A 20022-nucleotide genomic window follows, 5' to 3' on the forward strand; every position below is an offset into this window, starting at 1 on the left:
CCTATAAATGTGACTACTTCCTGTTGGTAACCATTGATAATTTATTAACATCTCAACAACCACAGCTATGGTCAGACATCTTCCTTGCTAAAGGAAGAAATTCCTGCAAAACCATTTTCCGATTCTTCTTTCTTTCCCCCTTTCATTCCAGGCCATTTTCTGCAGGATGGCCAGTTTGGAGGATGGTGTGGGGGGGAACTTAGTTACCTTGCTTCCTCTCCCCGCCATCTCCCACCATAAACAGGGAAGAAAAGAATAAATTAGTGCCAAATAGGTAATCTAGTTGACTGATTTTTTAGGAGCATCTGTTCAATCTTTTAAGACTTTTGGAAAGATTTTATACCAGATCAATGCCTGGGAACATTTATCTTTAGGTGGTGAGACATTTAACCTCATTATGAACTCTCCTTTCCCTTGTAATTCCAGTTTTATTAATATTTTAATTAGATTTTCTTCTTGGACATACCTTGCTTTTTATCGAGTAGTTTATATTTTGAGGCTTATGGTGTTATGATCTAAATTAACATATCAGGGAGAGCACAGTAGCATATGGTTTATAAAAGGAATTAGCAGAGAAGGCACAACTGTGGATACTGTCATTTAAAAAAAAAATCAACCAACCATCCAAACAAAAAGCGACTCTAGCCCATGTGTTTATAAAGGGTATTTTCAAGACCGAGTCCTGCTTTGCCTAACTTCTCTCATTAATTATTACAGCTGTTCTGTGAATTAGGTGATTCTTATTGTTGGCCCCACTTGAAAAGCGTGGACTGCAAAGCACAAAGAAACTGGTGGTTGCTGCAGCCAGCACCCGGGGACCGGTGATTGCTTCAGCTGGCCAGTAGGGGCCACACTGCACCTCTTGTCTGTCTCCCCGGGCACCTCCTCTCCAGTCATTTGAATTGGCTTTGGATCATTTGCTGCAGTTTGTTCTAATAGAAGAGGCACAATGGTGTAAGAATTTTAAAGTTTAAGCACCGAAGCCGTCGTGTAATTGTACGGCATCACTGTGGCTGGCGGCCCTGCATGGATGCCATCCCCCTGTGTAATTGCCCATGTAAATTTGAGCAATCTGTAAGGACACAGGAACCTGCTTTGGCTGCAGAGTCTTCTCCCTCTAGAAAAACTTCAATAATTCGAAGAACATTTTGTCACTTGAAATACTGGCTGTCCCAGATCCAGGCAGATCCAGGCAAACACCACAGATCCAGACAGGGTTAATGGGCTAAAGTGACAGTCAGAATTTAAATTGTAGGTATTTGGATGCATGCTTGCCTCTTTTCAGCCCTTAAATCATCCTTTTCTAGAAAAATAAAGATTATTCTAGAGCTTTAGTTAAACTTTAAGCATTTTATTAAAAAAAAAGATATTTAAGTCTCCTAAAGCTGACTATTTCAAAATAATGAATTAGTTGCTTATGAAATGGCCAACCAGCCTATAATGTAGTATTCTTACAAGAAACATCAGCCTGGGAAATGTACACAAAGGAAGTGACTTAAAAGAGCTCAATTTAAAACATTTTCCTTCTTTTGTGTAAAACAATAATAATTAGGAAGTAAATCAGTAAGGGATCCTTTTTAGATGATTGTACATCAAAATAAAATGGCAAATGCAATTTTCCCCCAAGGGAATGAGACTCAACAAAACCTAGCCTATTTCCACACTGTGCTGTTCTTTTTTAAAAAAATATTCATCCAGATATGATTTAGTCTAAATCTGAAGACAAAAAATGAGATTCTAATAAACATACATATACACAAAGATAAAAGATGGCCTCAAATAATGTTTTTTCACAGCAAATACTTTATCTACTTAATAAAACATATTTTTGTACCAGTGCATACATTCAATGACATTGGTGTGTGTGTGTGTGTGTGTGTGTGTGTGTGTATTACACAGATAAACAACTTATCTTTAGTACTGTAGAGAAATGTAACAAATATGCAAGAACATTCAAAATGAGATTGGAGAAGATATACAACCCCAAACTACTAGCTGAGGAAAAGGTAGTAACACAGACACTGTAAGAGGACATCAGGCTCTGCTGAATCCATGTGCTCATCATGAACTACTCCACACACGCTTCATTTTATTTCTGCCAGCTGTGTGTTTTATTCTATTATTGCTCACTTATGAAACAGGAAATTTTGGCCTTCTTATAGCCCGCACTCCAACCAACTGAGCCATTCGGGAGCTCAGCTGCAGCTCTGCTCAAGGTGCCATGTTAAATCTTAGTTGCGCAGCCCACGATCCCTTGCGGGAGTCGAACTGGCAACCTTGTGGTTGAGAGCCCGTGGTCTCAACCAACTGAGTCGTCTGGCCACCTGGGAGCTGAGCGGGAGCTCATTGATTTCATTCTAGTTGTGGAGGGCACAGCTCGCTAGCCTGTGTGCGAATCGAACCGGCAGCCCCGTTGCCCAGAGCTCGTGCTCTAACCAACTGAGCCACCCGTCTGCCCTGTTCTGTTGCTTTAATCAAATGCTTTTTGAGTTTTTCTTTTTACCAGCCAGAACATTTTTCTTTAGAAAAATCTTCCCCTGATATGTTCATATTTTGGTCCTGCATAAAGGAAATTGTTTCACACGATTACTGGGGATAAACTGTATTTTATATTTCTGCAATTCATTAAGTGTCAGCAGGAGGAATGGATTTTAAAATAATTATGCTGCAAAGTAAATTGGGCAGACTTTTAATGACCTAAGGTAAGTGGATAAAGTATGAAAAATGTTGATACATAAGAAAAGCAATTGAATTTCTGTAGCGATATTGTTATTACACTAACAAAAATTTAAAGAGTATTTCTAATTCAACATGTACGTAAATATACCTGCAAATGTATAGACATCTCAGATTTTAGAAACAAAACACACATGCAATTTTAACTTCTTTTGACTTACTTGATAAATTTTTTTCTAAATTAAATTGACTCCCATTTATGGTTACCTACGATATGAGATCATCTAAAATTGTCCTTTATGAAATAAAAGGGTATATTAAAAAATTGTACTGATGACCATGTCTTTCATGATGACTAGAGGCAGGCTCAGACAATCTGGGATAAGGTTTTATATCTACCCCATACATGTAACTTTTTATTTTGTCTTCAATGAGAAAAGGACATTTTTCTAGGATCTTTTTAGGGTTGTTCCTAATTTATTTGAGAAGAGTAGACAAGACAGTTATCTGGAAAACATTTTAAAAGTTAAATACTGCTTGGCCCTTTGGTGTAGAAAGGAACTGAATAAAAGTCAGCACTTTTATTTTACAGACAGAAAACCTGAGACCTGGAGCGTCCCAAGATAGCAGGTCCAGCTGGTGGTCATGCCAGGATGGTGCCCCAGGCCTAATGTGCACTGCATGGCACCTTTTACCGTTCGCCAAGTGGTCCCTACCGGCCAGGATTGCCGGCTACACTGCAGGTTGTGCGTGTATTATGTACATACTGACCAAGAAGAGAATAAACAGCATCTCTGAAAAAAAAAAATGCATCTCATGGAGAAAGTAGGATGAAGTTATTTCAATCATGAATGCCAAGACACCTGAGAAAGCAAATAGTCTGGTCAGTTGGAGGTTTTATAAGAAGGTTCACATTTTAAATGCCTTCCACCAAGAGGAAATAAGCATCAATAATAAGGATTGGGAACTTTCTCTCTTTTGGGAAAGCAGAATATATGGATAATTATACATACCCCACATTCTTGGAAAATTATATGTTATTTAGAAAAGGGATTAAAAATATCTCAAACTCCCAAGTTTTCAACCTCTAACCACCTCGGTTGTTGGCACCAGGGAGGCTGTGACCCTCCTTTTCTACTGCTTCTTGGTCTCCAAGGAACAGACCCATGGCATTAGTCAGCGGTTTCTGAATTTTGACCCACAATAGGAAAGATACTTTGAGACAGGAAAAATAGATGGAGGCAATTACAAACAGCTACTTGATTGATGGTTGACATTGTCAGGGCTCCACTGTATGGCAGATTGCAATGGTGTTGAACTCCCCTTGCCGCCACTGGATGTTGCTATTGGCAACCGTGCAGTGAAGCCAATAAAAAGGCAAGAAAATGAGAGGAAAACTCAACCTTAGTGGAAGTCGGTAGGGTTTGTGCTATAAATTATGTTCCCCTTAGCAATACGCAGCATCAGTGTTCAGGGTGGCTTTAGCGAGCTGCCTGCTGTCTCCCTCAGACCCTAGGTCTAGTTTTCTCATAAAGCACATGCTTTAAAATTTTGCTCTAGATAGACTGGCATCCGTCTGTCTGGGCTATGTGTTTATTTATTGTTGGGGAGGAGAACAGATGTGGGTTCATCTCTGTCTCACATGGACTGAGTTTCAATTCCCGTTTGTGATATAAACATGTGACACAACAGATAGAAACACCAGCGGTCGCGCTTCTGAGCTGCAGACACCCTAACTCCACCCACCCTTTGTTCCTCACCTGAGGAGGAGACACAGCCCGGCTCCAGCTATTTTCCTTTATAGCAGAGTGATTCAGAAAACTGGCTTAATAAAATCCATAAATCTGAACAACCTCCTCTTACCTGCCCTGCGGAGGCAATTTCTCCTGCATTCATCTTCTCCTCTAGTTTCTCCCTTCTTCCCTGCAGAGGCAGCTGTAAAGGGTAGCTAGGAACATTATTTTTTAGGGCTCCCACTTCCTCCTTCTCTCTTTTGTCAAACCCCTCCCTGCTCAAGTGTCTCTCTTTTCTAAACCGTTGAGGACAGGATTCTGTACCCTCATCTTTTTGGTTAGAAGTGCCGTTTTTCATTGTTTGGATTGACTTTCACCTTCCCTTCGGCAGTTCTCTTATCACCTGCCTTGGTCCCCAGCTTTACTTGCTCATCTTCTTTTGTTTCTCCTCTTCCTCCTCCCCCTCCCCCCTCCTTTTACCCCTCCGCTTGGTTTACAATTTTCTCTTACTTTATTCTTGTCACGTAGACTATTCCATGTGAATACCTACTCTTCCCCCACCTCTATTTTGGTACCTTAATTTACCCATTCTTTAAACATTTCCTGAATGTCTACTATGTGTCAGGAAAACAATGCTGTCTGTGGAACTTGGCCCCTTTAGCATTTGAATAATAAAGTTAATAACTGATAGTGACCAGTGACAACAAGAACAAAAAGTGGTTTGTAAATTTTACATTTTTTTAGAGCTGGAATGGACTTCAAGGTTCTTCTGGTCCAGGGATTTTGAAACTCCTCAGACCCCTTCTATGGACCACCATGCATGAAATCAAAGAGATGAGGATTTTTTTTTTTTTTTTTTAGCAGTATAAGTATTTTACTTGGAAAGATGGAGGTAAATTGGGAAAACTACCAAAAGTGGTTGTCTCAAGAGGCAGGAGTCAGGAGTAGGGGTGAAGAGGGGTCCTACTACCTAAATCCTTTAACTCTGTATCTCCTTACCCAGCTTCAGACAGAGGACTTGGGCTTTTACATATTATGTCTTGGGCAATCCTTGTAAGATTGATTTGAACAAAGACTTCTAAGGTTAAAACATGTTTGAAAATCATTTCCTAGTGCAATCTCAGTTGACAAATGAGACAGGCTGGGAGTAGTTAAGTGACTTGTCCAAAATCACCCAGTTAATCGTGCCCAAGCTAGGGGTGTACGTCTAGCTTCTTGCGTAATGTGGATAAGGCATATCACGTCCTCATTCTTGTAAAACGGGGAACAAGTAGCTTTCTAGTCATTGCATCCAGTTACTGTAGTTTATTTTTACCCATTATAAGCCTGGCTTTCAATAGTATATTTGTTCTCTGCACAGACCATTATTTCTTAACCTTTCAAGCATTATTTCTTGTACATAAGGAAAAATCCAAAATTGGGAACTCCTGCATTTGGCTGTAGGTTGGTACTGACAGTCACTTTAAATTTTATACCAAAACCATCACTGGGAGAATTCAGGGTAGTCAGTGATGGTTCTGCATGGCTCTGCTGTGACCTGTGAAATGTCTCACTGTTGGAAATCGTTCCTAAACATTCATATGCCACCTGTGGTAACTCCTTTCCCTTTCATCCTTCCTTAAATTAAAGTCTATTAATCCATTCCTTCCGGGAGTAGACTTGGTCTACAATAAAGGTTGGATTAAAAACCTCAAAAAGGGGCTCACAATCCCAATGTGGTGTTGCAAGTCCTGGATAAACACCGATCAGAAAAACACATCTGTATTTCTAACAGGGACCTTTTTAGGGGGAAACTGGGAATGGCTGGTATCTGTAAGGATACTACAGTTTATCTGTTAGATAGGCAAGTCCAAAGGCTCTGAGCCATCATTAAGAAGCTTTAGGAGAAAAATAAAATACCTCTGCAGAATCCAAATTGGGATTCTTGGGACAGCCTGGCACAAAAGGGTGCTCTGGAGAGGCTGCAAAGGCAGGCATTGTTTGACCTGTAACAGATAAAAGAGCCACATACAAAATGAAGCAGCGCGAATGACACCTTTACTGTTGTGTGTTCCCCTGGCTCAGAAGGAGCAGGGTTGGCTGTCCTGGGGTCCGGGACCCACAACAGTCCTCTGCCCAGCGCCGTCTCATGTCCATCTCAGCCATGTCTGGGCATCAGGGGAAGCCGAGGGTCCTGGAGTGGGCCCTTGCCACCTCCTCTGTCCTTCCTGCTGACCGCACTCCAAGGTGAAAGCCCAGGCATCGTTCCAGCGCATCCTCAAGACTTTCTGTCTGTCTGAGCTTAAAAGGACAAAAGGATGATGTGGCTGGACCAAGGCTGCCTTCAGGATGCAGTCCCTTGGCAGCAGCGGCTGACCTGGTGGGTTAGTCACTGTCGGCCCCGGCCACCGTGAGACTGGCGGAGGAGGGTGAGACTAGCGGCCTTTTCTGGTGCAACTCTTCCCACTTCCTTCTGTTCGCAGACACTGAATCCACCATTGGCTTCAGTTTCTCATTGACCTTCACCAATGCCTAAAATAAAACAATAAAATGGTGTGGGAGAGAGGAACTGGAGTCACTGACATGATTTTCCAGCTTTCACTTGTGACAATGGAAACCGCCTGTAAGAAATGAAAGTGATAATTATTTTGGTAATCGTGAGCTATTTACAAGAAGTAAATATGCATTTAATGCCATGGTTTTATATTAATGGAGCCTCTGCAGAAAATGAAAAAATAAGACAGGTGGCTGTGTAGTACTCCAGGGGGTACCAGCTAATTAGATTAGGACCCTGTTTTAAATCCACATCAAACAAGACAGGAAACAAACAAAATACCCAGCTCACACATGTCTACTAATATGTTTATCTTTGCCTGCCATGGAGGCCTCCAGACTTCAATAGACCATGAACTTAAATTTTTACGGAAATACACCTACGATTTGCTCCAGCATAGGTGACTGTGGGTAAATTTATCGGAAGAAGAAAAGCCAGGTAAAATCCTGAAACGAGGAGGTGCTCATTTTTAAAGCTAAGGATCTGGGAGCTGTGCCAAATGTACAGATCACCATGAGAACAAGAATGGAAAAATAGACATAAGAGAAAAGAAAAGAATGTGGAAGAGAGGGATGGAGGGGTGTAGGAGAAATGAGAGAAGAGGAAAAGTAGGGGTGGTCAGAGGCCGACTGACCACAAGGCTAATGAAGCTCAGGATTCAAGGTCTTACAGGATACCCGTCTAAATATTTTCTTTTGCACTTAATTGTGTGTGTGTGTGTGTGTGTGTGTGTGTGTGTGTGTGTGTTTTAAAAACTCCTACTCTCAAATGGTACAAACTTCTGGCCTCATTAAACTTGGATCGCCCCTATAGTGGAACAAACAATGACTAAAGCAAGGATTGTGGAGCCATGGAGTGCTGACCCATGGAAAGGGAACACTTCACGTTTCCACTTTATGCCTTGGGTCAGCGTTCTGTGGCCACAGATTACACCCCCAGTCCCATGCAGATACCTTGCTGGTGTGTCCCATTCACCACCAGGGGAGTAAAACCACTGCAATTTCAGTGCACCTCCTGAAAAGCTGGCTCCAAGCATGACCTGTGATGGGGGGTGGTTCAGAGCAAAGTCCCCCAATAGGATGAATGGCTCTTCCAGTTGGGGATGGTTTTCCCTGAGCACGACTGCAGGCCACCTGTGCATCCCCAGAAATAACTGTTCACTCCAGGTACTTAAACAGGGATACAAGTAGAATACAACCAGATGTAAGTTAAGTGGGGGTTGAAAAGGCCAGAAATAATCAGGTGTCCTACCGAGCAGTGAGGTCTCCCACCTGGCTGAGGTGGTGGCCCTTCACATCAATGTCCCTTAAATAGAACATATTCTCTCCCTTAAAAGTGGTATATATCACACCAAGCAACAACATCTAATTTTAAACCAGATGTATTAGTTGTTCCATATGAAAATAAAACATAATAGCCCAGGCAGTGATCAAAATCCCCTTTATTTCCATGAGAAAAATGCAGGTGCCTGTTTCTGCTCCACGCGCGGTGCTTTTATTTAGACAAAAGTGTGAGGCAGCAGTGAAGGCCATGGTTTTATTGAGTAGAGTTTGGCACTAGCTCCTCTTCACTCTGATCAAGCCTTTTAATTAAACTGACTACTATAATTTCTATGGAAATTAGTGTTTACGTTATTTTCCTGCTACAAAAGCATTTCTCTAAAACTTTTTTTTTTTTTTTTTTTAATCCCAGGAGCACAAATTGGAATTTTTTTTCCTGCCTGAAATGTAATTAAAAACTCATTTGATTACTATATTTCTGGCTCTGTTTTACTTATTAAATTCCTGTAATCAGTTTTCTTTTATGAAGCTGCTGGGAAATGATCTCAAAAACAACACATTTTTCTTTTTCTTGGCAGGTTCCTGAGCATTTACTAAATTACATTCATGCACCTGCCCATGATTCGAATTATTCCACCAATTTATTCCATAAACCATTTAAGTTTATTTGGCTTCACCCTCCAAAAGAGGTTTCTTTCCTTTATCTAGGTCTTGCTTCCTTTGTGTTGAAAAAAAATTGGGGGGGGGGGGTACATATTTCTCAGAATTCCTTCTCTTTGTTTTTATTCTTCTCAAACACAGAACTGATTCACTAGACTATTGTTTCCCCTGGCAGGTGCTGGCTCTACACAAAGGTAGCAAAAATCCCATCCCAAAGAATTACTCTTACCCCATAAATCTGTTACACAAATGCAGTTAACTGAGAGACTATGGAATATTAGAATATTGAGAGAGCAAGAGATTACCCACAAGCCTAAATTCCAAGGCTTACGGTGGTTATGTACCATCAGGAGGATAATGGCTCCCAGTATTTAGAAAGGTACGGGTATCCCTACAAAACTTCTCATCGGCGAGTGACACCGGATGACTTCTGTGCAAATGCTACTAATGTCTGTCTTGTTTGACCTGCTGTTCCCTTAGCGAAAGAGAAAGGGGATACTTCTCACCCGTCTGCTCACTCTCTGTGTACACACAGAGGTACTCTAAAGGTTATGTACGTGGGGCCATCAGCTGCGGCTGTGGGATCTCTGTGGCGTCCCCATGGCATGGCCATTCAGTGTTAGAATGTGTTCAGAGGCAGTGAACTCACTACCTCCCAGGCGCTCCGGTTTACTCTTTGCTCTGATTTTAGAATGTTGTTCCTTATATTGAGCTGAAATCTATATCCCTGTAACTTCTAGCTAATGGCTGCTCTCCCCTTTAAACCAGAATCTAGTCAGGCAGTGTGGCACTGATGACTCGTGTGCTGCTCCAGGGTAGGTTACAGCGGACATGACCTAACCACCCAGCTTGGGGTGTGTATCACTGGGGCTCCCAAGCCCCCTCCAGCTCCCTCCCGGCCCTTTACAGACAGGACCTGGGATACTTACTCCACCAGGGGACACAGTCTTGGGCATCTAGTCCTCCAGGTGGCCGGGGCACCCCACTTCCTTGCTGATTCCATTCGCACTCCATTGTTGTGCCCACTTGTGACCATCACATACTGTTTATTCCATATTTTATTTGTGTTTTGAATAAGTAATATATTCACAGAACCCAATGGATGCAAAGGGTATAAAAAGTATAGGGTAAAATTTCTCTTCATGCCCCCTGCCCCAGACACCTAGATTCTTTCCCTAGAGGCAACTTGCATATCTTTCAAGAAATATTTTATGTATATGTAAGTATGTATACATATGTCTACAATGTATATATGTAGATGTATATAATGTATATGTATAATACATTATACATGTTTAATATATATATATATGTGTATATGCACAATTAACTTGATTCCCTCACCATTTTAGGTGTTTCCCTCAGAGAGGGAGTGAAATCAAAACCTTGTGTAACAACATTATTATCATGCTTTATTGAGAACAAGTATACTGTGTAAAATGAGTATCTGGAGTATGTAGAGAGGAGAGGGACCAAATTCCAATTTTCCACTGCTATGTCACTGACTTTTTCTTCTGCAGAGCTTAGTCTGCTGTGAATCCCATCTACTGTAGTTTTCCTCTCAAAAGTTGTAGTTTTCAGTTATAGAAGTTTGATTTGGGTCTTTTCAAAAATATTTTCCACGACTCTGTCATGCTCAATTCTTCCTCTACTCTCTAGAATATATAAAATATAATGTTTTAATGTCCTCTCTATCAATTCTATAATGTGTATAATTTCTGAGTCAGTATTGATTGATTTTTCTCATTACTATGGGTCAAATTTTCTTGCTTCTTTGAATGCCTGGTAATTTTTGATTGGATATCAGACATTGGGAATTTTGTGTTGTTGGGTGCTCTTTTGTTTTTTTGGGGTGTTTTTTTTTGCATTTCTTTAAACATTTTTCAGTTTTGTTCTGGAAAGCAGGCAGGTTACTTGGAAATAGTTTGATCCTTTTCAGGCTTGCTTTTACGCTGTGTAGGTGGGTCCAGAGCAGCCTTTAACCTAGGTCTCCTTTAGGCCTCCCCACTGAGACAATACTTTTCTGAGAATCGTATCCAGTACCTCACATATTACAAGGTTTTTCTTTCATATTCTGGCTGGTGGGAGCAGAGACTATTCCCCAGCCTGAGTGAGCTCTGAGGATTGTTCTACTTGCTCCGTTTTGCTGGTTCTTGCCTCAGCCTCCGTAGTTTCCTCCCATGCATGTGGTGAAGAGCACTGAAGACTCGAGGGGGCCCTGTGCAGCTCTCGGGAGCTCCTGTGCACCTCTCTTCTCTGGTATGCTTCCCTGGGAGATATACCTCCTTGGCCTCCCCAGACTCTTGGCTCTGCCTCCTCAGCTCAGTGACACCACTGGGCTCTGCCTGGGTCCCCCCTCCCTGTGCTGTGGCCTGGAAACTCTTTCCAGGTAGTTAGCTGGGACAATTGTAGGGTTCACTTCATTTGTTCACCACTCTCAGGAATCATTGTATTATGCTGCCTGCTGTCTGTTGTCTGAAAACTGTTTCATGTATTTTTCTGGGTTAAAATATATATATATATATATATTTTGCCCCCGTTACTCTCATGGCCAGCACTGGAAGTCTCTTATTATTGGTTTTAAACTGTCCTGTTTTGGGATCCTATTCCAAGAGCTCCCAGGGAGTGGGGAAATAAGGCCTTTCTTCTTTGCATCTCTGTTCCTAGCACAGTGACCCCAAGGATCAACAGCCCCGCCTCTACTCCACCCACAGAGTGGTGGCAGGAGGAAGGGGTAAGGCGAGAACAGCGGCCAGCGGTGGAGTGGAGGGTCAGGACGTTCTGACCTGCTACAAAATCCTGCTGTAAAAACAAACCCAGAATGACCCCCTTGGGAAATGAACACAGTATTCTCTCTTATTACCATTATTCCTGAGACCTTGTTTTTATCAGTTCACCAAGCTGCTAGGAGTCAGATTCTGCCCTTGCTTTCCCTGTCAGTATGATCCACACCTGCTATCATCTGGCCTGGTGTGGGCTTATTAGCTGACCACAATCACTTCTTGGAACTCCACTGCTGGCCAGGTAGGGCAGATGTGGGACAAGGGGACACACACAGAGAGAGCCATGCTTTTAGAACAAGTCACTACTCTTATACTCTGTTGTTGGGAGGGGGCATAGAGGAACCCCACTGAATGAACCCCAAAATGTTCACCTGTGTTACTAACACGTTTTAAAAATGTTGTGTGGGGTGGCCTGCGGGGTCTCTGCTCCTGCTCCCCACATAAGAACGCAGGTCAGGGTGAGGCCAAAAAGGAACATCCACGGAGCCATAGATAGGGAAGTCAGACCACTATAGTCTCACTGGAGGCTGGATCCACACTGTTCTCAACCCCCACTGCACCGCTTGCTAGCTCAGCCACCATCTTCTTGCTCGCCCCCATTTGCTGCTAGCGTAGCCACAGCAGTTGTATTAGTGGCCAACAGCTCACTGGTTACAGCTGATGGCCAACTAGCCACAGCCGATGGCCATCCAATCACAGTTGATGGCCATTTACTACCTGAGCCAGCAGCTTTCCACGTGAGGTCGAGAGCCTGGAAACTGTTCTCTGGGGCTCTGTCCCCACAAATGTTGAAGAAATTTTCTGAGCTGACCATTTATTTATTTATTTATTTTTAACGCCAAAGAAAGGAGATGGTTTTCATGTCCCACTGTTGAATTATGTATTTCCAGAGTGTTGGCAATAAGACATTGCTTTTCTGTCTTCCCCCATCTTCACCTCACCCAAGAGAAATAATCAGAAACTAAGATATACAATGCATGGCGGAGAAGACAGAATTTAAAGTATAACTAAATATCCATTCTTTGGTAAAATGTAAAAATAGACTTGGAGACCATCTCAAATATCTGTTCGAGACAATTTTCCTCATACGAAGGTATGATAGGTTTAGTACTGTAATTATTTACCTTCCTAGTGAAAATGTCAAAAAGCTCATTTGGGGGTTGGTATTTTGAAATGGAAAATCAGTGTTGATAGGCCCAGCTGGTGTCATCTTTGCCCAGATCTCTGAGGGGAGGGCCAGCAGAGCATGTCAGTGGTGGCAGGCCCTGACATTCTCTTGAATTCTCGTGGCTGGCCAGTCACGTGTGCAAGGGGCGTAACTGAGAAACAGATGAGGCTTCCGCTGAAGGTACATGACCTCAGACGGAAGTGGCCTGTTCTGGGAGCAAACCCAAACTTTAAATTAGTGATCTGTTGAATTGCTAATCTTTCTTGGTTCCCAAAGGTTATGATTTAATCTGACATATTCTGGAATTTTACATGCCATGCTGCAATGAGGCGGTTGGCTAAGAATTATGTTTGGCTTACCAACCATCTACCCTTCCATTGTGTTGTAAAGGCCAGACAGTGAAATGATTGCCCAGAACCGAACTCATCACCTTCTTCCAAACATTCCTCTGCTCTCAGGTTTACTCACTCAGGGGTCTGAGCATTATCACATTCGCCCAACTGCCCAGCCCACAAATCTATGGGTCATCCCAGACATCTCCCCTTTCTCCCCACAGCCAAACTAGCACCACGTCTTCTCAATCCTACTTCCAAAGTATCTTTATGAGTCGGTCTATTGCCATTTCTACAACCCTCGTTCAGACTACCATCATCTTCTCAATTGCTTTAACCTGCTGCAGCCCCCTCACTGGGTTCCCTGCCTTCCCTTTGCTCCTGTCCAATCAGCTCTCCACAGTGTAGTGACCCTGGAGGGGTCAATCAAAATCACGTATCCAAGCTCGTCACTCTACCCAGAACCTCGCAGCGGCTCCCATTTGATAACGAATGTGCTATAAGACCCGACCGGAAAAGGAGAATTGCAGTACTACTAAAAGAGAATGAAATCCAGAAAAAATACAGAAGAGGAAGAAAAACATAAAATCTGATAGAAAACTTGGGGTATGGTACAAAACCAGAATTTTGAAATGCCCAAAATAATCCCATCAAGTTTTCTGGAAAACCTGAAATATACATCTGTCTATGCATTTTAACATTTTTCTGAGTGAAAAAAAATAAGCTGAACTCCACATGGTGTGTTTGGCAGGGGAGTAGCCGAAGCGTTAGTTACGACATGTGAGGGCAGATGGAACTGGCTGTGGGGTCCAGATGGGAAGCAGCAAACAGATTCCTCCTAAACGTCATTCCTTCCCTCCCCAGTTCAATGGCCTTTGAAACTCAAGGTTGTGTAAAAATTAATTTGCATTAAATTGCTTAAGATAATGTATTAACTACCACAGGAGGCTTCCCGCAGTTTTTAAAACTTGATTTGAAAAACAAATAATCAACCACTAATGGTGAACACAGAAGCCAAGACCTCTTTGGATAAATGTTTTTAAACATTCACATTAAAGAAACTGGCTTTAAAATAAATCTCCAGTGTCTAACTGCTAAAATCAGAACATTAATAATTGTTTACACACGTTACCCATATTACTGTGCCAGGCACTGGGTGCTATTGGGTTCTTTCCAGGCTAGGATGGAATAGAGTCGAAAGGGCTCTAGCCTTATGACTTCTGTCTTATTTGGGGACACCAGGACTGTGGTGTTTCTAACAGAGATCACTAGTTTGCCTTCCCAGTTTGCATTTCAGCCTTCTTTGAACTTAGGAATGGCCAGGGAGGTGTAAGCAAGCAGAATTCATAAGGAAGAGCTTCTGAGAAAATTCTTAAATGGGAGTTTATTCAGCTGGGAAGTGCATCTTTCTGCCCTTGCTCTAATTTCTTTCTACCTGTTGGAATATTGACATGATGGCTGGAGCTACGGTGACTACCTTGTGACTATGAGGCACCCTTGAGTATAAACGGGGCCTGGGTCTCTGATGGCTATGGAACTGCCCTATCGTAGCAGCCTCGAATTGACTTCTCTGGATTATTTTCATCAGAGAGAAAAACAAATTTCTGTTTTGTCTAAGCTATTGTGATTTCAGATGTCTGTTACTAGTAGCTGTATGCAATTCTTAATTGAACGAATTGATGTTATTTTGTAGGTCTTTATTTTCTATCTACCTGTGCAGGTGTCAGAGGATTCTTGGCATCCTCTTGAACAAATTCTTGAACAAACTCCTTGGGGAGTTATGAGTTCATGTTTTTTGGCAGTGTGTTATAAGCAAACTGTAGTAGATAGCAGACACTAGACACTGTCCCTTTATCCTTCCCCTGGTAACAGAATCCGTTCCATGTGCTCTGAGTTGGCACATAATTCATGACTGACTAACAGGAAACCCCTGTGATTGGTGGAGGGATGGCATGAGGCCCACACTAAGGCAATCAGAGCTCTCTCTAGATTTTACTGGAACTACTGAAAATGAGGATTTTTTTTTTTTTTTTTTTTGGGTGTGAATAATTCCTGTAATAAACATGTGACCTTAGAGCTGCCAAGACATGTGAGGAAAGCCTGACTGGGTGAAGTCAAAACATAACTAGGAGGCAGGGAAAAGGGGACAGCTGTCTTATGGTAGCCTTTGAATTCCCCGGATCCAGCTGAAGGCCACCAGCCAACCGTTTCTCTAAGCTCCCCGGTTACTTGAGCTCAAGTTTTCCATTTCTGATCAAACTAACTTGAGTGAGTTTCTGAGCTCCAAATAAGGAGTCTTATGCTATTGTCACTTATTGATCTCTGTCACCCCCAGGAATTACTTGAGACTGAGATCCCCACCAGACTTTGAACTGCTGGCTGACATGAGGAGTCTCAACTTGCTCAACATAAAAAGTTGCTGCTAACACTCGCTGCGTAGCCCTCTTTACCCAAATTAATGAGAGTCAGGGACCAGCTAGCAGTTATCTCCCTCTGTGAACTCCCAGAGTCTGCCAGACTCTTTAAAAGGTTTAAAAAGGTTGCTCATTCTTAGCCTGCCATGTTATAGGGACTCAGAAAATACTAACAGAGGAGGCCGATGCCTTCCGGTGGCAGAGTCAGCAGGGCTTCTCCAAGGAAGGAGGACTCAAAGGAATTGAGTGGCAGCATCCGTTTAGCCTGGACCAAGTGAACTCAGACAGGAAGGAAACACAGCAACCAGATGTTATTTTCTCCTTAGTGGGAGTTCATTGTTATTCCATGTTTATCATACGGGGTGAGATTATTTCTCCAGTTGAGAAAGTGATTTTTCTATATATGATATTTACTCTGTGGATCTGTTACCATTCCGCAGTAACAGGTGAGCTGTGTCAGAGTTTTGCAAATGACAAAAGATAGTGTCAGAACTTGTTTGTTAGTGATATTTGAGATCTTAAAATCGAAGTAATGCGAGACAGGTACTGAAATAGCAGTAAAGATGATAAAGCCACAGAGGTAATGCTTAGTATGAGGGCAGCAAGCTCATTACAATCCATGGCAAGAATGCTGCAGCTCTGTAATCGGAATCCTACGGGCATAGTCTCGCCAAGTTACAACACAGGTTTGCAGCATCGATGTCTAATATCCTGAAAGCTAATTACAGCAGTAGTGATAACTTAGAAAGAGATCATTTTCTTTCCAAGGTTTGAAGCAGCTTAGTAGTGCCTATAAAAGTGAAAGCACAACAAACCTTTACAGTAATTTTCTCTCCCTCTTTTCTTTCCATTTCCATTTCCTTCACAACCTCTCAGGTTGCTTGTTTAGCTTATTTTATTTTATATGCTATTCCTTTGTGGAAAATGATATTAGCAAATGACATTAATATTCTGAATTTATGAGGCAGGGATTTTAGCCTCCCTGGGTTAACAGCATTATTGTTTCCATAATATAGGGGCTGAGTGATACAGTTGGGAGTGGTGGAGCCTGTGGCAAACTGGACATCTTACCGTTTTAAAAACAGTGTTCAGCTCAATGAAACATGTCTGTGGGCTGAATCTATTCCATGGGCCACTGTTTGCTCCCTGTGACAGACAGTGAAACGCATCTTGCCAAAATGAACTAACTACTGAGTATGGAATGTGTCCTGTGTTCCAGGCCACAGCATGCCAGGACCTTTCCATATGTGATCAGATTAACCTCACAACAATGCTGTGAGGTAGGTGTTTTGAGATGAGGAGCCTGAGATTGGGGAAATTAGGTTAGAAGAGCCACACTTGGCATGGTGAGGTGTACAGCAGAGCTGGTTGTCAGTCCAGGCCTGTGTGGACAAAGCCCCAGTTTCTTCACATGAGAGCTCTCAGCTGGGACATTGATAATGACAGGTGTCCCACACCGAACCGCGTGTTGGGACAGTGGAGCAGCTCTTTAGTTCTAGTGATCACGACACTGTTTCAAGAGAAATTCACAGGAGGGAGGTGGCCTCACTGAGGAATGAAAGAACACCACCTCCCAAACATTAGGTGTAGACAGTGAATCGTTTATTTGAGACTCATCTAGTCTATGTTGCCCTGGGAAAAGAAAATAAGGGTTTTAAATAGTAAATAACAGGCAGGCTTAAAGATAGCTTGTGTAAGTGGCAGCAAAGAGAACCATCTCTTCTGTTATAATGAGCCCCTCTAGGATACTGTCATAGGTTATCCTGTTGGTTGGGTTTTCAGAGCCGATTGGTAGCTAATCAATCACCCTCACTGTGTAGGCAACATCTGACTTGGAAGGAACGCTGCTGACCCAGAAGCTACAGCCTTTGATGAATGGGGCTTCATATAAGAGGTGGTTGGAACATGTAACTAAAACACAGCCACATGGTAACAATCCACCTCTTCACACACCAGAATGTTTTCTGGTAAAACTATGCACCTGAGATTTTATCGAAATAGTATATAAAATCTATTATTTTTGCAAAGTTCAATGTGTAAAAAGGACTATACTGAGCCGCATAAATTCATTTACTATAGAGTGGACACTTCTGAGTCCTAGGGTTCTACTAACACAATGGCTACAATGCCTGTGTGGAGAGGGCTGTACAAATGCAGAACAGCAATTCCATGTCCTGCCTGTGAATAGTGTCCTGAGTAAGGTATTGCAGGACCTTTAAGAATGGATTCTAGAATATTCTATTAGCATTTGCCCTTCTGTTTTTCAGTGTAAACAATCATCCTTCAGGATCCACAGGGGATTCTAGGACCCCTGCAGTTACCGAAATCTGAGGATGCTCAAGGCTCTTATATAAAATGGCATGGTATTTGCATATAAACTATGTACATCCTCCCGTATTCTTTAAATCATGTCTAGGTTACTTATAATGCCTAATACAATGCAAATGCTATGCAAATAGTTGTTAGACTGTATGGCTTAGGGAATAATAACAAGAACAAAAGTCTGCACATGTTCAGTGCAGACTAAAAGATAGTAGGCCTAACTACGTACAGTACAGGTCAGCAACAATGAAACCTTTTTTAGAATATTTGAATATTTTCAATCCCAGGTTCGTTAAACCTGCAAATGTGGAACCCATGCATATGGAGGGCTGACTGTATTTGAGAGTCCAAAAAGGGTCAAAAGACTAATCCTTTGAACTAATGAATTGCTTCGTTGGGACCATGCAAATCCAATGATTACTGAGCATTTCTTGTGAGAGTTTGAAGATGGTCCTCACGCTCAGCATCAGACAGTGCCCAGATGAGAGACAGGCAGAAGCCATCAAAGCCCGGCACCCCAGTGCCCAGATCTACAGAGGACCAGAATTATAGCACCCATGAGAAATACTCTGTCTTTAGGTCAAGACTTTTGGGGACAAAAATCCTCAATTATTTTGGTGGTTTCACTTTGTATGGGAAGAGAATCTCCTTTTTCTTAATTTTACAATATAATAAAGAAAGTGAGATTTTGGAGAGAAAGAAAAGCCAAGAAAGGAATATTTTACATATACCATGGGTGTATGAGGAGGACGGGGTATTATTAGCTGGCCTTCCCTTTGTCCATATAAAAGGGCCAATCTGTCTACTCTAAGACCTCGTTGAGGGTTTATTATTGTGGCTTTTCTCTAATGGCATTGCTAACACCCAAAGGCTAACTAAGATACGGGAAAAGTCTGTATGTGTGGGGACAGCAGGACCAATATCCTGAATATTTTCTATTACATTTTTGAGGTGCAGTTTAAGGAAGAGAACATTAGAACTGTATGAACAAAAACTTCCTAATGGGCAACATTTTCTGTCTATTCAGTGTTGGGAAGTTTTATAGTAATTCAATTTTCAAACATTGACCAGTTAAAATTAAATAAGCATTCGAGTAAAAAGACACACTAGATTTGTTTTTGAACTAAATTCCAAAGTTTATATGGAAAACTAAACAAGAATACCCAGAAAATACTGAAAGAATGGTGGGGAAGGTGAAACTAGGCTTGTCATTAAAATATATTATAAAGCAATATTAATTATAATAGTATGACTAGGCAGGCAGATCAATAGAACAGAATACAAAGAGTAAAAATAGAATTAAATTCAAGGGAAATTTAGTATATGATAAAGATGACATTTTAAATCATAAGGAAAAATATTAGCCAAAACCTGATGGGAAAACTGGGTAGCGATCTAAAAAAGCTAAAGTTGGATTCTGACCTCATACTGTACATCCAATAAAATAAAGCAAAGACAAATGAATAACAGATATACATATAAAAAATGAAACCATGAAATATGAAAATAAGTTCTGAGAGTTTTTAAAATTTTGTGATTTTGGAATGGGAAAGTCATTCTATGTATGACATAAAATCCAAAAGCTATAAAAGAAAGGATTCATGAATTTGACTATGTAAAATCAATGTATTTCTGTATAGCATAAACATAATGAAAAGATAAATGACAAGTTGGGAAAAATAGTTGCCACTTTTGCTACAGATGAAGATTTATTTCTTTAACATATAGTGATCTCCTACAAATCAGTAAGAAAAGACCGCCAGCCCAACAGAAAAATAGACAAAAATGTGAAGTTTACAAAAAAACAACAACAAATAGCTCCTAAGTAAATAAATCTATACTAAAAATATGATCAGACTCATTTATGATACGGAAAATACAAATTAAAACTACAAAGACAGATTTTACACTTATCCTATTGGCAAAATTCAAGAAGTTTGATAACGTCGTGTTAATTAGGGTGTGCAGAAATAGGCAGCTTAGACGTTGCTGGTGGGAACAGAAATTCATTAAAATCCACAGAAGGAAAGTTGGCCAATATCTATCAAAATTTCAAATGTCCATATACGAAATGCCCAGTAATCCACTTCTATCCTTGCATTTACAAGAATATTTATTGCA

At 41.4% G+C, this 20022-nt stretch overlaps 1 protein-coding gene across 3 annotated transcripts in view; it reads right to left on the reverse strand.

The window, feature by feature from the left end:
* Positions 1 to 1358: 1358 nt before the first annotated feature.
* Positions 1359 to 20022, reverse strand: part of PDE11A (phosphodiesterase 11A) — a 326658-nt gene continuing 307994 nt past the window's right edge. For 2 of the 3 annotated variants that reach the window (XM_019739326.3, XM_019739325.3), the window contains one exon: positions 1359 to 6920. In XM_019739326.3, the coding sequence (XP_019594885.2) occupies positions 6774 to 6920 (147 nt within the window). In that variant the 3' untranslated portion in view covers positions 1359 to 6773. Of the gene's footprint in view, positions 7010 to 20022 lie in introns of all 3 variants that reach the window. The other variant, XM_074338486.2, reaches the window with a different exon arrangement.

The sequence above is a fragment of the Rhinolophus sinicus genome, chromosome 17 (genome assembly GCF_057876585.1).
Source record: "Rhinolophus sinicus isolate RSI-liver-muscle chromosome 17, RSI-T2T, whole genome shotgun sequence".
Classification (NCBI taxonomy): Eukaryota; Metazoa; Chordata; class Mammalia; order Chiroptera; family Rhinolophidae; genus Rhinolophus; species Rhinolophus sinicus.